Genomic DNA, 15524 nt, shown 5'->3' on the forward strand with positions numbered 1-15524 from the left:
AAATGGTAGCAAACTCTGACGATGACCAGAAACCTGGAGAGCAGTCAAGTGCTCAAACCAATGACACAAGCCTCTCCTCTGCTGCACATATGTGGGATGAAAAGGCGTGTGGTGTTCATAAAGGAAAAGGGTATGTGTGTGCATGTGGGTGTTCCAGAGAACATACACACACATGAACACAGATGTTCATGGAGGACAAAAGTCAACCTTGTGTACTGTTTGTTGAGAGCAGCGGTCCTCAACCTGTGGGTCACCTAAGACCATCTGCATATCAGATATTTACATTACTATTAGTAACAGTAGCAAAATTACAGCCACAAAGTAGCAACAAAATAATGTTATAGTTTGGGGTAACCACAACATAAGGGACTGTAGTAAGGGGGTCACAGCATTAGGAAGGTTGAGAACCACTGCTCAAGAGTCATTCTCTGCTCTCAAAACAGGTGGCCTCAGCCATGAACAACACAGAAATGGCCAAGATTAAGGCTCGGAACCTATGCCGCAATAAGTAGGAGGAGCTGTTGAAACAACTGGATGATCTGAAGGTGGAATTGTCCCAACTTCGTGTCTCAAATGTGACAGACAGTGCCACATCCAAGCTCTCCAAGATACGAGTCATTCTCAAATGCATCACCAGAGTCCTCACTGTCATTAACAGGACTCAAAAAGAAAGCCTCAGGAAATTCTACAAGGGCAAGAAGTACAAGTCCCTGGACCTGTGACCCAGGAAGACTAGAGCTGTACGCCGCTGGGTCACCAAACACGAAGAGAAGCTAAAGACCAAGCAGCAGCAGCAAAGGGACTGCTGTACCCACTGCGCAAGTATGCAGTCGAGGCCTGAGATGACAATGACAATAAAGTACGAGACTGACTGGACTGGCAAAAAAAAAAAGCCATTCTCCTTATTTCTTGAGACAAAGTCCCTCAAAGGCTCTAGGGCTTGTTTATTGGGTTAGACTGTCAGGCCAGCAACACAAAGGGTCTGCCTGTGTCTCAAGCGCTTGGATTATGAGTACACACCAGCCTGCCTGGCTTTTTATGTGGGTTCCGGGGTTCAAACTCAGGTTCTCAGGGTTGCATGGCAAGCACTTTACCAACTGAGGAATCTCCCCAAGCCCAAGCAAAAGATTCTTAAAAGAAGCCTCTTCTCTCTAGGAAACCTGAATCCATCTGCCATGCTCAAAAGACTACAAAGGCCACCTACAAGGTGGCACAAGCTGCCGGCCTCACGAAGCACATTACCTCACGGTGGCTATCTCAAAGATTACACATCAGGCTAGCATTCTTTGTTCTGAATGTATGGCCTATTTCCAGACTGATTTCTTTGGAAGTCAGAATAACTACTAACTGAATGCCCTATTCACATATTTATGAATGAAGGGGTATACATTTAAGAGGCTCTGGGCTGGCCTCCAATCGATTACTTGGATAAATTCTTTTCAGAGTCAAAGAGAATAAATTTCAAGCAAGTGGTGATGTTTAGCCAAGACGAAAACAAGCCATGATTAACCAGCCACACACCCTCCTTGAGTCACAAAACTGAGGACTGGGTGGGAGTTCTTTAGGGTCATTAGAGATTCAGCTTTTTCTTTGATTAATCCTGCATGAGTTCCTGGAGAACCTTGAATGGATTGTCAAAAAAAAAAAAAAAAAAAAAAAAAGGCCTCTTTAAGCTAAGTAAATAACCTTCCTTAGTTCTGCACTTAGCCAAGCTCTGGCCACGTGCACATGATAGCCACGGTGATGAAAAAAGGGTTTCCTGGGCTTTGCTCTCAATGAGTTCACTGTCTTATAAGACAACGGATGTGTCTATTCAATCCTGAAATCTACAGCACAGGAGAAAGCACTGCACATCACAGTGTCCATCCCTAGGACCATACATAAGTCAAGAGGTCCATAAAGGGCAGTATTAAGAACGTCTGTTTGTTTATTTGGGATATAACATAGCACCTGTATTTTATGATTAATATCCACTTATAAGTGAGGTCATATCATGCATGTTCATTCAGAACTGGGATACCTCACTCAGGGTGGTATTCTCAAGCTCCATCCATTGGTCTGCAAAATTCACGATGTCTTTGTTTTTAATAGCTGAATAGTATCCCATTGTGTAGATGTACCACATTTTCTTGATCCATTCTTCAGTTGAGGAACATCTTGGTTGTTTCCAGTTTCAGGCTATTATGAGTAAAGCTGGTTGAATATAGTTGAGCAAGCGTCTTTGTGGGATATTGGAGCATCTTTGGGGTATATGCCCAGGAGTGGTATAGCTTCGTCTTGAGGTAGAACTATTGCCAGTTTTCTGAGAAACCGCCAAATTAATTTCCAAAGTGGTTGTAGCAAGGAAGCTCGAATCTCACTTCGAAAGGGGAATAAAATAGTCAGAGGCAGATAGAGGGAGGGGACTGGGGAGGAGAGGGGACTAGGGAGGTTCAGGATCAAGTGTGGGGAAGGACAGGAGAAATGGCCAGATGGTCATGGAAATCTGCAACTGACAGGGGTGAAGAGGTGGGGGGCACCTCCAGGATGAGACAGAGAGCTGGGATAAGGGAGGCACCTAGGAATCAATAGGGCCAACCTTAGCTGTGACTCACTACACTGGGGATATGGGACCTAAAGAGGCCACCTCCTGTAGCCAGGCAGGAACCCTAGTGGAGTGAGAGAGACACCAACCCACCCACAAAACTTTCAACTCAAAATTTATCCTGTCTACAAGAAATGCAGGGATAGGGGGTGGAGCAGAGACTGAGGTAATGGCCAATCAATAACCAGCCCAACTTGAGACCCACCCCATGGGTAAGCACCAATCCCTGACACTATTAATGATACTGTGGTATGCTTGCAAACAGGAGCATGTTGTCCCCTGTGAGGCCACACCCAGCACTGACTCTGACAGATACAGACACCTACAACCAAACAGTGGATAGAGCTTGAGGACTCTTATAGAAGAATAGAAAGGACTGTATTCCTGAAGGAGATAGGAACTCTACAGGAAGAGCAACTAACCTGGAACCTTGGGCCTTTCAGAGACTAAACCACCAGCCAAAGAACACACGGGGGCTGGACCTAGGCTTCCCCACACATATATGTAGCAGATGTGCAGCTTGGCCTTCGTGTGGGTTCCTAACAACTGGAACTGGAACTATCCCAAAAGCTGTTGCCTGTATGTGGGAATATGTTCTTCTACCTGTCCTGCCTTATCTGACCTCAATGGAAGAGGGAGGACCTAGTCTCGCAGGGATTTAAAGTGCCAGGGTTGGAGGATACACAGGGGGGAGCCCACCCTAGGAGAAGGGAGAGAAGAAGGGGCGGGAAATACTCGAAGGATTGTGGGAAGGGGTGACTGATAGGGGCAGTGACTGGGAGGGATGTAAAGTGAATAAATAAAAAAAAATTAATTTAATAAAAAGAACCTCAGTTTAGATGATGGATTTCTTTCGGTCTTGTTTACCATGTGCCTGCCACATAATGAGCTATCAGTATTTGCTGGATGGATGCAATAATTCATAGTGACACTGGGCTTGTGGTTTGAAGGAAATGTGGGATTTAAACTTACTTAAACAGTGAGTGAAGTATTAGTCATTGATAAGAGAAAAGGTTTTCAGGAAGGCAGGAGGAAAATTACGACAGAAAATATAGACAGCTTAAAGCCCAGGCATGTTGGGGGATTGTGTGCCCTTGGCAATGAGACAACCCGAATGCAAAGGACAGGAAAGAGGGGCTGGAAAGAGATTTCTGTGGTCAAGCTGTGTTAAAGAGTTGGACTTATCTACAGTAGGACCCGTTCCCATTTCCTGGGGTAGTTTCTCCTGTTGTCCCAGAATGGATATTAGCAGGGCTCGAGTACCCCAGGTTAGATGATGAAATATACAGTTGAGTTGATTACTTTTCTCTTACTGCGAGAAAATATTCTTGACAAAAAGCAAGATAGGAGAGAAAGGGTTTGACTTATGGTTCCAGAGGGATAAATCCACAGTGCAGGGGAAAGATGGAAGAACAAGGAGCTGAGAGATCACATTCCATTCACACAGTGGAAGTCAAAAGAGACAGAGAACAGGAAGTGCGGCAAGGCTGTAACCCTTCAAAGCCGCCCCCCCCCCCAGTGACATACTTCCTCCAGCTAGATTCTAGCCGCCCCCCTTAAAGGTTTCACAACCTCCCCAAACACTTCCACTAACTGGGGACTAAGTATTCAAACACATGCGCCTAAGCTGGGTATTTCTCCTTCACACAACAACCACCACCGTCTTGCACGCCACGTGAAGCCCCTGCAGCTTCCGAGAGGTAGCAGATGCACTTAGGAAGGTCCGGGTTCACAGCGTGGGTGGATCACAGAAGGAAGAACAGAGCTCTCCTCTAGTTCAGGTAACTGCTCATGACTTTGTACTAATGGTAAATCTTCAACAGCAGCCCAGAGCCGGAGAGATGGTGGGAATTGAGAGCATTACAGAGGACCCTCGCTGGGTTCCGAGCACCCGCTACATAGCAACCTATAACTCCGCCTCCAGGGGGCCCAGTGCCTATGGCCTCCATAGGTGCCTGTACTCACATTCACAAACAAACGTATAGATATACATTGCTTACATATGATTCAAGATAAAACTAATCTTTTTAAAAAATAAATCTCTCCCACCTCTATCTTTTATGTGGATTATGGCTAAACCCTGAATATAGCTTCAGAATAATTAAAGATAACAATAAGAAATTCCTGTGCTTATGGTTGTACCCCTTAAGGCTAATACAGTACCTAGCATATTTGGTGAACTAGTTAGTGGAAAAGAGAGAGGGAGGGAGGGAGGGAGGGAGGGAGGGAGGGAGGAAGGAAGGAAGGAAGGAAGGAAGGAAGGAAGGAAGGAAGGAAGGAAGGAAGGAAAATTTCTAAGGGAAACAAACAAACAAAGTAAATAAACTAAGACACCTGTGGTGGTGCCAGCCAATAATCCCAAGCCTCAAGAGACAGAGGCAGGGGAATCATGAATTGTAGGCCACCTTAGACAATACAGTTAGTTCCATAGCAGCCTGAGTCTCAGAGCAATACTCTATCTCAGGTGAAATAATCCTTAAATATTATGTACATGATCCTTAAATCGTATATACATGTAAATATAAATACATACTGTTCAGTTTTAATCACATTTTCAAAACAGACATATGCATATAATAACTAAAAATGAGTCCCAAAAATGACAATTTCCTTTGTTTTCAGTTTATTTTACCATATGATTACTTTTACAATGGAAAAGCAAGTCGAGAGGAAAAGGCCAGAGTTAAACAGCTGAGCTCTTGCTGCCAGGGTTTGATACGACTTCACATAATCTCAGAAATACCAGGCCTTCGTACAGGAATATGTCTCCAGCTCCATCCAGCCCTACCACTCCTACAGAGGGAGCAGCTACTAACCTCCCCATAGGAGCTCTCCCCAGCAGACCTGTGAGGAGTTACATAGAAATACTGAGAGGTCCCAGCTTTTACTGGAGCAGTTTCTGGTACGCAGCCGTGGAAACGGATGGGAAAACTGTTCACAGTACAGTTTTAAGTGAAACGCAGCAGAATGCAAAGGATGGGCTCCCTGTAGGTAGAATTTTATAAGCTACTGATTTGGCAAGTATTTATTGAAATAATGAAAAAGCTCATGAGAACTATGTCCACATGCAGGCAGAGAAATGACAGCCAAAACAGCATACCTTTGCAGCACTTCAAAGTTTAAAGATGCTCAGAACAGGGATCCACTCCAGACCCCAGAGTGCGTGTTTGCACACTCTCACCCCATACCCCAAGTCCCAGAGTTTGCTTCCTAAAGCAAAGCTTCCTGGTTTCAGTGTGCCTACAATTAACCTACATATTTTGACCAGATGCAGATTTGCACTCAGCATATCTGCGGTGACGACAAAGACTCGGTATATCTAACAGCCTCCAGTTGCGAGGGCTTCTGGTCTTCAGACCATACTTAGGATAGTAAACATCAAAGGAGCTGGCAACCAAGAAATCTCAAGGGCCATTAGACACCAGGACACCAGGATCAGGAAACAACCGGGTAGGCTAATGTCATCCTAACTAAGTTGGAAGGAAAACAGAAGATGCCAGGTGGAGCCTCTACATCACACCCTGATTCCTAACACCTTCACTAAATATCTCATCTGGACCACTGGCAACCTGGTCTCATTGAGCCTAATTAATAAAAGCTTACATTCCGGAGCTTCTGAGACGAGGAGAAGTCTGAGGCCCCAGGTCAGTAAGTTCAGACAATGTCATCTTGCCAAGGTGGGCCTGAGAGTCTGGGTTTTGCTCAAAGTAGATCATATGAAGTAGTCAGCAAAAGGCTATACCAGATAACGAGAGTGGTTGAAAAGCTCATCTTTCATCATATGTGATGGCGTATGCCTTAATTGGTGCTCAGAAAGAAAGCTTGGCAGGAGTGCTAGACAAGCCTGTCTACACAGTAAGATCCTACTTCAAAAGAAAAGAAATTGTCTCAAATCCAGGAACAAAAACACTAAGCTGGAGATGCAGCCAAAAAGCTGTGACAGGTAGAAAGAAGTGGTGGCTCCAAGGCAACTGTCCAGGACATCAGTCGCACACATGCTTGGTAAGGGACCAGAGCCAGAAAGCCCATCTGACCCGTTCAATGTAGGGTAAGTCTCCCCTGAGACTACTGTGTTTACTGTATTGAAGATTGCTCTATTCAGACAGAACTGGACTGCAACATCCTATCTTATGTGAACCAAGAGCAATCTTGGCATATCCTTCTTTCTAAGGACACACACTGAGGATGCCTTGGGCCCCAATCAGCAGCCAGGAGGGGCTTTGACCACCATAGGTAAGACAGCCACATTTATCATAGCCCATTCGTATTGTCCCTGTTCTTTTCAGCAAGCACTTTATTAAGCAGACTCCCAACTCCCAGCACCTGCTTCTACCAGCACCCAACCCATACTGAAACACCCAACATCCCTTGAAAGAACATAAACACATCACCAAAGGCAGGTTAGCTGAATGGTCAGGACATGGATGAAGGCTTTTGGGCCAGGCATCTGTACTGAGTGGCTGTGAGAATCAGCCACTTCTGACTCTAATACCCTTGCAGCTCAAGCCACAAAGTTCCCTCTGTGATCTGCAGAATCCTGACTCAGAGATCTCTCAGAAGCAAAGGGCGAAACAATCTGAATGCCAAGCTTCAAGTCTCTTGCCAACCTATCTGGGCCCCAAAAGCCAGAAATGACAGGATGCTATCACAGCCTGCAATGTGTCTTCTTAGCTAAGTGAAAGGACGTGTCAAAAAATGTTAGGGAAAAGCCCAGACATGACTATATGAAGTTAGACTTGCTACCCATCCTCATCGATCCCTTGGAGAGGTCCGTGTGAACAGTGGACAGGGGCAGATGCTCAGACTCCCCTGGAGGTGACCTGCAATGGCAGGTCAGCACCAGAGCCTTGATATCCTTCTTGAAGTTGATGTTGAGAAAGCCATAGATGAAAGGGTTGACACAGGTGGAAGCCATGGCCAACAGGTGACACATCAAGAAGATGAGGTTGCCATGGCAAGCAGGGATGGCTTCCTGGTACCAGTCCTCCAGAGTGTTGAACACATGCAGGGGTAGCCAGAGAACTGCAAAGGCAGTCACCATTGTCATGAGCATGCTGTTGATCCGCTTCATCTGCCCCGCTCGTGAGCTGCAAGCGTGCGCATGGAACACATGCTTCTGCCTCTGCAGGCGCTGGTAGATGCGTACGTAGCAGACCAGGATGAAGGCCAAAGGGATGCAGTACTGAAAGAGCAGCAGAAAGGTGGTATAGATGAGACGGTGGTGATCTGAAGACCAGGACACAAAGCAGACGACCTTGTCTTCCAGAAACTCTACAACCTTAGAGTGGTTGTAGTGGAAGAGGTCATTCAGGGTGCTGTTGGCCAGGAACGGCAAGGAGAGGAAACAAGAGACGAACCAGATGACCACAATCCCCAGGTAGGCCTGGAAAATACTGGGTTTCCAGCCTGTTGGGTTGATAATGAGCTGGTGCCTCTCCAGGGCCACAAGGACCAGTGAGAGGATGGAGACTGTCACTGACATACACTGGATGAAAGTTAACATCTTGCAAAGGACTTCACCAAAGATCCAGTAATCCATGATGGTGTAGGTGACTGTGAGTGGCTGGCAGATGAGGCACATGAGGAAGTCAGAGAAGGCCAGGTTGGCAATGAGTAGGTTGGTCACATTGGACTTTTCCTTTTGTCTTGTGGTCACAAATATCAAGCAGAGGTTTCCCAGGACCCCCAAGATGGTCTCAATACTGTAGGTGGTGATGATGAAGGCCAACAGCTCTGCCGAATCCTGGCAGCCATCAGAGAAATTATAGGGGGAATCCAATGGATTGGTCCCATTCTTACCCTGTAGGGATCCTGGGAAGAGAGGGCCCAAGAAATGAGAGGTATTCATGGTAGGTGTGAGAAGATCCAGGCACTCCAGGAGTAAAGGGCCTACTTCAGAGATGCAGCCTGCAAAACAAACAAATGGAACTTAAGGACCATGCATCTACAATGGAACCAGGTAACGATAAGGGCAAGGGAAAGGTTCTTGGCTGCTTATATCTCATGGCATTGGGAGCTATCATACAAGGCTTATGGTAAGAGGCAGGCATCCAATCCTCACTACCTTATAGGCAGCACTTGCTGCGTGTCAGAGACTGTGCTCAGTGTTTGGCACACAAGCTACTTTATTCTGTCAAGTATCATTAACTTTGTTTGAGGGTGAAGAACCTAAAAGCCACTCGGGAAGCCATTTGCCCATTCTCACACAGCTACTGAGACATCTGGCTGTCTCAGAGGTGCCACAACTCCCCCAACAGGCTCCCTCTAACCTCAGGATTTGAGGCTGTTCTAATGAGAAAGAAATTGGAGCACAGAAAGCCCTGGTATCACTTCACCCCAACAAAGACAGCAATAGATCCTCTAAGGTGACCCTCTCCGTCTTCCATGACATCCATGGAACCTGAGCTTTGGGGCTTGGCATACAGTGCACCCTCCTGGCTTCAGACCCTAGTAGTGTCCTGCCTGCCTTGTTTCTGAGGTGACACATGGCAAAAGTGAGGACGTCCAGGGATGAAGATCATCAGTACACTCTCTTCTCCATGCTGTCTATAATACTCATGCACACATCTGCCACCAACAGGTGATTGCTCATCAGACCCACGCTCAAGTCACCTGACATACCTCCAGCCCCGGCACTGGTTACCTCCCCACTCGGGCTCTCTGAACAAATGGATCCTTGAACAACACTGACTCTCCAGACCCCGGGTTCCAAATCCTTCAATCAGTGATGCCACTGATGGGCCTGACGTGGAGGGTCAACCAGCATACTGGTGCACATCCTCTTAAAGATCAGCACACGAAGCTTCCAGGCATTATTAATCCCACAAGTTTGCCATTCTAAACTGTCACTAGACATCGGGATCCTCCCAGGGGCATGTTCAAAGTGAACTTTCCAGAGCCCCTCACCAAAAGAAACAGAGAAATGAGCAGGGGATGGAGCCAAGGAATCTGTATTTTAACAAATACCCTGTAGGGTTTTGCTGACCATGGTTTAGGGGCCCAATTTTGAAAAATGGTATTCCTGTTAGAATTGTCTCTTTGAGATCATTCTTTGATGCCAGGTATTAATTAGCCAGGCCTGTTTTTGAATATACATCTCACTTTCAATATGCACTCATCTTTATGATCAAATATAATTTTGACAGAAAGGCCAAATTAGCCAGAGATCAGTAAAATTGGTTTCTAGCTGTCACAAATGTCACTCACTGGTCACTTGGCCTGACCCATGGTTGTGAGACTCACCTGGCCATTTATAAAGCCAATGAATCTGACAGATAGTTTATAGTCTAGTTATATGGGCTGCCAACTCCCCAGGGGAACAAGAGTTGTCTGGCACCACTGTTTTCTGGACACAAAAGCGTTTGGCCAAATATAACAAGATGAAATATACCCGGCCAAACACAAGGACTAGGATTTGAGAGGAAACAGAAGCCACAGCTACATGAACCTATGCCAGAAGCACTGGCCCAGAGGTAGCAAAAGGAAAAGAAGCCCAGACCTTGTCTGGCCATCAGCCAAGAAGAGGACATCAGTGTAGGATGATACCAGCATGGCCAGAGGAGAGTCAGGAGACAGGCATGGTTCCAAGCATCATGTATCTGCTTGACCAATGTGGACAGAGCTCTAGAGTAAAGACAGGGGCCATGGTCCTCTGAGATGGAGAAGCTGATCACTGAGCATGCAGACAGACCTCAAGGCCACAGTGCTACTGCTACAGTCAGTACTGTGGGTACCTGGGGGATCAGAGATGGAGCTAAGGGCAGGGAGAAAAAGGAGATGGTATAGAATCTAGAGCTCACAGAAGGAAACAAATGGATGAAGGAGAGGACAGAGTTCAAGGTATGGAGAGTAGCGCACACAAAGGCGTAGAAGCAGGAAGGATGGCAGCCTCCTAGGACCAGCAAGCAGTCAGAACGGCTGAAGCAAGGAGGGAGAAGGAAGGAGAAATGATGAGGCTGGAGAGGTGAGGCCAACCGAGAATGACGGGTGAGCCATCAAAAGGCTGACAGCAAGCATGTGTGTTCCAGAAAGATCACTTCAATGTAGAGGGTAGGTCGAGACTCTGAAAAAAGCCAAGACAGAAGAAAAGGGACATTTAAAGGGGCATCATGCAGAGTTTTCCTTGGCTCATGTCCTTTTTCCTCAGAGAAACCAAGGTAAAGCTAACTTGCAGGGTAGTTGCCTAAGAGCCAGGGCATCACAGACCAGCACTGCTGAGCAGTCACTTAAACCCTGAGTCCCAGGTCATCGGGAGAGCTGACTCCTTACTGGAGGTGGAGTATCCTTGAGGGGTGTATCTGAATAGAGCCAGGTGAGGAAGGAAGGAGTAGGTTCCACCAAAGCCTGAGGAGACGCTACTGTGACTCAGCCATCAATTGGGACTAAAGAGACTCAGATTAAGAATGACCAGAGAGAGAGCATGAGGTTGAAGGGAGCAGGTTACCAGGAACCTAGGTTCCATTCAAGAGCCTATGCTTAGTCCCCAGGTCATCTGAGAGCTTCTGGGGTCAATGACAGGGTGCCCTGCCACATGAAACCTTGACATGTATGTAAGAAGTGAGCAGAATGCCATGCAGGATCCTAAGCCGGCCAGGCTATTCTTATTCACTTGTCCTGGGTTTAAATAACAGCTCTGCCACCCATCACCAAGCAGCCCAGCAGCTTTGAGAGTCACTAAGATTGTCTAAGCCCCAGGTTCCTCGGCAATATAAGGGAGAGACAGTGAGTGGCAATGTGCTGAGGGGCCGTCGGGCTCAGACTTAGGGCATGGGATGATGAAGGAACCCGGGGGAGTAGGAAAGTGGATCGCAGACCTTCTGTCCCCTGGACATCTTTCAGATCAGCATCTATCTCATTTGGGTAAATGATGCAATTGGTGACTGGGAAAAGTCCCATTCATGCGCTTTCTTTGCAACCTCCTGGCAGGTCGGGGTCCCCAAGGCCAAACTGGCTCATCATAGGTATCCGCCAAATATAAATCCCCTTCCCACTCACCCCACCAACTCCAGCCTAAGGGACCTCACCTCCCAGCAGGAGCCTGTGCCCAGGGTCTACCTGACTGCAGCTGCCTGGTGCTAATCCAGAAAAGTATGGCATACACCAGGACCCATTGCCACTCTGATCCTTCACTAACGCCTGGTCTCACACAGCTCTCATGTGGTACCCTCAAGCCCTGCCCTGCTCAGAGCCCACTTGTAAGGCAGGACTCCTCTGGCCCCATGGCTGGAAGGAATCAAACTCCCATACTTCCTGTCTCAGAGCTGAGGATCAACCCTATCCACAGCCAGTGATTAGCTCAAGATCATTCAAAATGGACCCCATGCGCTTCCTCCACCATCCGCCCAAAGATGAGGCTCCAGATAGACACAGAAAAGGCTGTGGCAACAAACATCCAAACGTCACTGCTATGAGCAGACTCCCATGGACAACCTGGGGGCTGCCTGGCTTGGAGAGGAGCTGAGTCTACTAAAGAGTAGAGTGCTTGGGAGGGATTTTGGAAGACAGGCTGCAGATGCCTTTCCTCAAGAACACAAGGCCTTGCCTTAGCCTGAGAGTTCATGTTTCCTAGGAGACACAGGGCAGAAGATACAACTGGTTTTCATTGGCCATCCTACTGAACTATAAGCTATTCCACAGTCCCACCAGGAAGGCATTAGTGGGCTGAGCCCTATGGCTTGGTCAGTAGTTGAGCTGTAAAGATGGCAAATTTGTGTGGTCCCATCTAACGCTAGCTCCAGTTAAACTTTCGTTTTTATTTTATATGTAGGCCTGTTCTGCCTGCATGTATATCTGCATACCACATGCATGTCTGGTGCTGACATAACACCAGAAAGAGAGACTGAAATCTTCTGGAACTGGAGTTACAAACGGCTGCAAGCTGCTATGTGGGTGCCAGAAATCAAATCCAGGTCCTTAGGAAGATCAGCCAGTGCCCTTAACCACTGAACCATCTGTCCAGCGCCATTGGTTCCATCTTAAGGAGGAGAGGTAGTGAGATGAGAGGCCCTGGCCAAGGTTACAGCTGTAGGAAGGAGAACTGGATCCCTGGTCAACCTGGCACCCTTCCTGCCAAACACAGATTTTTGGAAAGAAGAAAGAAAAGTGAGTTAGTGGCAAAGCTGATGCACAAATGACCAGGAGATGTTAAAGACAGATATATATACCCCCTCATCCATTGACAAAACCTCACTTACTACTCCTCTATGAAGCCAGGTCCCAGAGGAGCCTCTAAGGATGCTGGGATGTGGTTCAGACACGTGAAAGGGTGTCCCTGAAGCCCTCAATCCTCTGTTAGACAGTTCACTGGCCTGTCCCACAAGACAACTCAGAAAGCCCGACAATGAAATGGCCTGCCTCTTCAGCCCTAGGTCTGGAGAAGTGTTGACTTGACTCTCTCCTCCTGGTGACCACATTCACATTCCAGCGTTGCTGCCATCAAGTCCCCTAGGAACCAACAGGAGGTGATAACCCTGGGTTGAAGGGGCGTACACCATGCAAAGTCAGTAAAACCCTGTCTGGACTTCATTTTGAACCATGGACACAAGTGTGCAGCACCAATCCCACCCCCACAGCCACCACTGGCCCCAAAGTTCCTCTGTTTCCTTTCCTAATCAAAGGAAAAACAATGAACGCGATGTGTCAATCACCCTAGGATGGACAGCTGCTGGCAGATGATCCTCTCCTAAATCCCCACAACCAGCCACCAGTTCTGAATGCCTGCCTGCACACACTTTGACACTTCAGATAGACAGCTTACTTCCTCAGATGCACTCACCTGGAGAGGTACCAGGCCACCGCGTCCCAGGTGAGGAGACTGGAGCACCAAGCCCTGGTCTACTGTCTGTAGATGTGACACCAAGTCCGGGCTAGGAAGCCCTCCAGGCGCCCTGCTGCAGGGGCCTCAGCCAAGCAGTGCCCTCAGCGTCCTGTAAGATGGGTACCTTGACCTCTCGCTGAATCCCGCTGGGGCGAATACTGACTCTGCACTGGATCGGTTCCTCAGCCCCAGCCACACCGCCGGTCCTTGCCTGCGCCGGGAGTCCACACCCGCCCACAAAACTCTAGCGCCGCCCACTTTGGGAGCCGCACCCACAGCCAGCCCCCAGAAGGCGAGGTGCTGGCAGCACTAGAGTCAGACACACAAGTCAGCCTGCAACTTGCAGGCAAACTACACCGCATGTGTACGCTCTCTCGCGCGCTTCCTCCTCCTCTCTCTCAACCTGTTTCCTCAACCAAGGAATGGGCTTTCCTACAGTGGGGCGTGGTTGCATTTTAATCCCAGAACCTGAGAGGCAGAAGCTAGAGTCTCTGGGTTCCAAGAACATGGTGAAATCCCGGGGAGAGATCCAGGGATGATGGACAGACACCAGACACCTTTCATAAACTCATTCTACCTATTCAGCCCAACATTAACTGTGAGCCTTTTTGTCCGACTGTACACACAGAGCTGAATGACACGAGATCTGGTTCCGGTGTCATATCATCAGTTCAGAGCTCTGAGGCCTGGAGAAGCAGAAAAGAGTTAAGCACAGAAAAGGAATGAGTTAAGCTCCAGAGAGCAAGCTGACCTGTGTTCTCTTTAGATGGTGACCCAAAGAGAGGGCACAGCAAGGCCTGAGGCAGAGCTGAGGGTATTAGGGCAATGTGGCCAGAGGGAAAGAGGTGGGTGGGCTTCCAGAAAAGCAATCAAGACAGTCCTGAACAGACAGGCAGGGTTGCAGCAATGGATTCGATGATGGAGCCAGGTTATTGCTTCTAATACACTAAGGCATCCCCTCCCCCAAGGAGGCCATGTGGTAAACTCATCTGAGCTTAGTGGGCCTCCTGGGGGAACAGGATCGTCCACACACAGGGACTCTTAGGTGGGTCCCAGTGGAAATGGTTCCTGGCACTGTGGCCAGTGGTCCTTCAGAGGTGTACTGAAAACTGCACAGAAATTACCCTATTTATTCATCACGGCTGCTCTGAGAGCTGGGTATCCTTATCCCTGCCTCCCTGGTGAAGCAACGGGACCACAGCTGAGCCTAAAGTCGCTCCGCCAAGAAGCAGCCAGATTTAGGGCATAAACCCTGCTATGCCTTCAGGCTTTTGCTCACTGGCTGTGGTTTGTGCCTCTTACCTCTTCCTTAGGGATCACTCTCATCCCAGGTGGACAGGCTGCAGTGTGCTGCTTCTCCTTCAGGCCAGCTTCCATGGCCCCACTGTATGATGCACTCCTGTAAGCCTCCAGCTCTGCTGCACAAGCAAATGGGATGGCTGGACGATACCCTTGTCTCCTCATTCTGTCTTGTGTCTGTCACCATCCAGGCCTCGCATAGGTACACAAATGGAGGCAACTCTGACAGAGGAAGGAATTTATTTTACAGGACCTGATTATAATGGCAGCTTCTGGGAGGAGAACATCTTAAATCATTGGCCATTTAGAAGCCACTCAGCTCCAACAGAGAGAGCCATGAACACTAGCTCCTGTGCATATCCAGGAACTCAGACACCATCACGGTCACTGTCACCCGGCACTTACGAAGGGCCTGGCTGCTTGTAGAGCCTTTGGAAGCCAGCTTCCACAAGAACACATGAGAGCCACTACCAGTTTCACAGGCCTGAGCACCCATGGGCTGGAGACTAACAAAGGAGCTAGCAGGGAGGGAAGCAAGCACTGCTCCTGGGCCGGCTGGAGTACTCACACTTACTCTAACTAGCTGTGCTCATCCAGTTTCACTGGTGAGAAAACTGAGCCTTGAAAAGTGGGCTATTAAGCCAGGTATGGTGGCACACGCCTTCAATCCCAGCACTTGAGAGGCACAGGCAGGTGGATCTGTATGAGTTCCAGGCCAGCCTGGTCTACAAACTGAGTTCCAGGAGAATCAGGGCTATTACACAGAGAAACGCTGTCTTGCCCAAAGAAGAAAAATAGGGGAAGGGGGAGGGGGAGGGGGAGGAG

The 15524-nt window shown here is 48.2% G+C and overlaps 1 protein-coding gene and 1 pseudogene across 1 annotated transcript; one reads left to right on the forward strand and one right to left on the reverse strand.

Annotated features, from left to right (window-relative positions):
* Positions 1 to 470: 470 nt before the first annotated feature.
* On the forward strand, positions 471 to 841 carry LOC110309964 (annotated as a pseudogene).
* A 4266-nt stretch (positions 842 to 5107) lies between these two features.
* LOC110309886 (neuropeptide Y receptor Y4-2) lies at positions 5108 to 13588 on the reverse strand. The gene is made up of 2 exons (XM_021182618.1): positions 13359 to 13588; positions 5108 to 8491 (listed from the first exon to the last, which is right to left on the reverse strand). The coding sequence occupies exon 2, from the start codon at positions 8430 to 8432 to the stop codon at positions 7305 to 7307; it is 1128 nt and encodes a 375-aa protein (XP_021038277.1). The 5' UTR covers positions 8433 to 8491; positions 13359 to 13588; the 3' UTR covers positions 5108 to 7304.
* Between the last annotated feature and the right edge of the window lie 1936 nt (positions 13589 to 15524).

The sequence above is a fragment of the Mus caroli genome, chromosome 14 (assembly GCF_900094665.2).
Source record: "Mus caroli chromosome 14, CAROLI_EIJ_v1.1, whole genome shotgun sequence".
Lineage (NCBI taxonomy): Eukaryota > Metazoa > Chordata > Mammalia > Rodentia > Muridae > Mus > Mus caroli.

Bases quoted from the DNA above. Each gene is read 5' to 3' on its own strand.
- LOC110309886 (XM_021182618.1), bottom strand. From the start codon at position 8,432: ATGAATACCTCTCATTTCTTGGGCCCTCTCTTCCCAGGATCCCTACAG.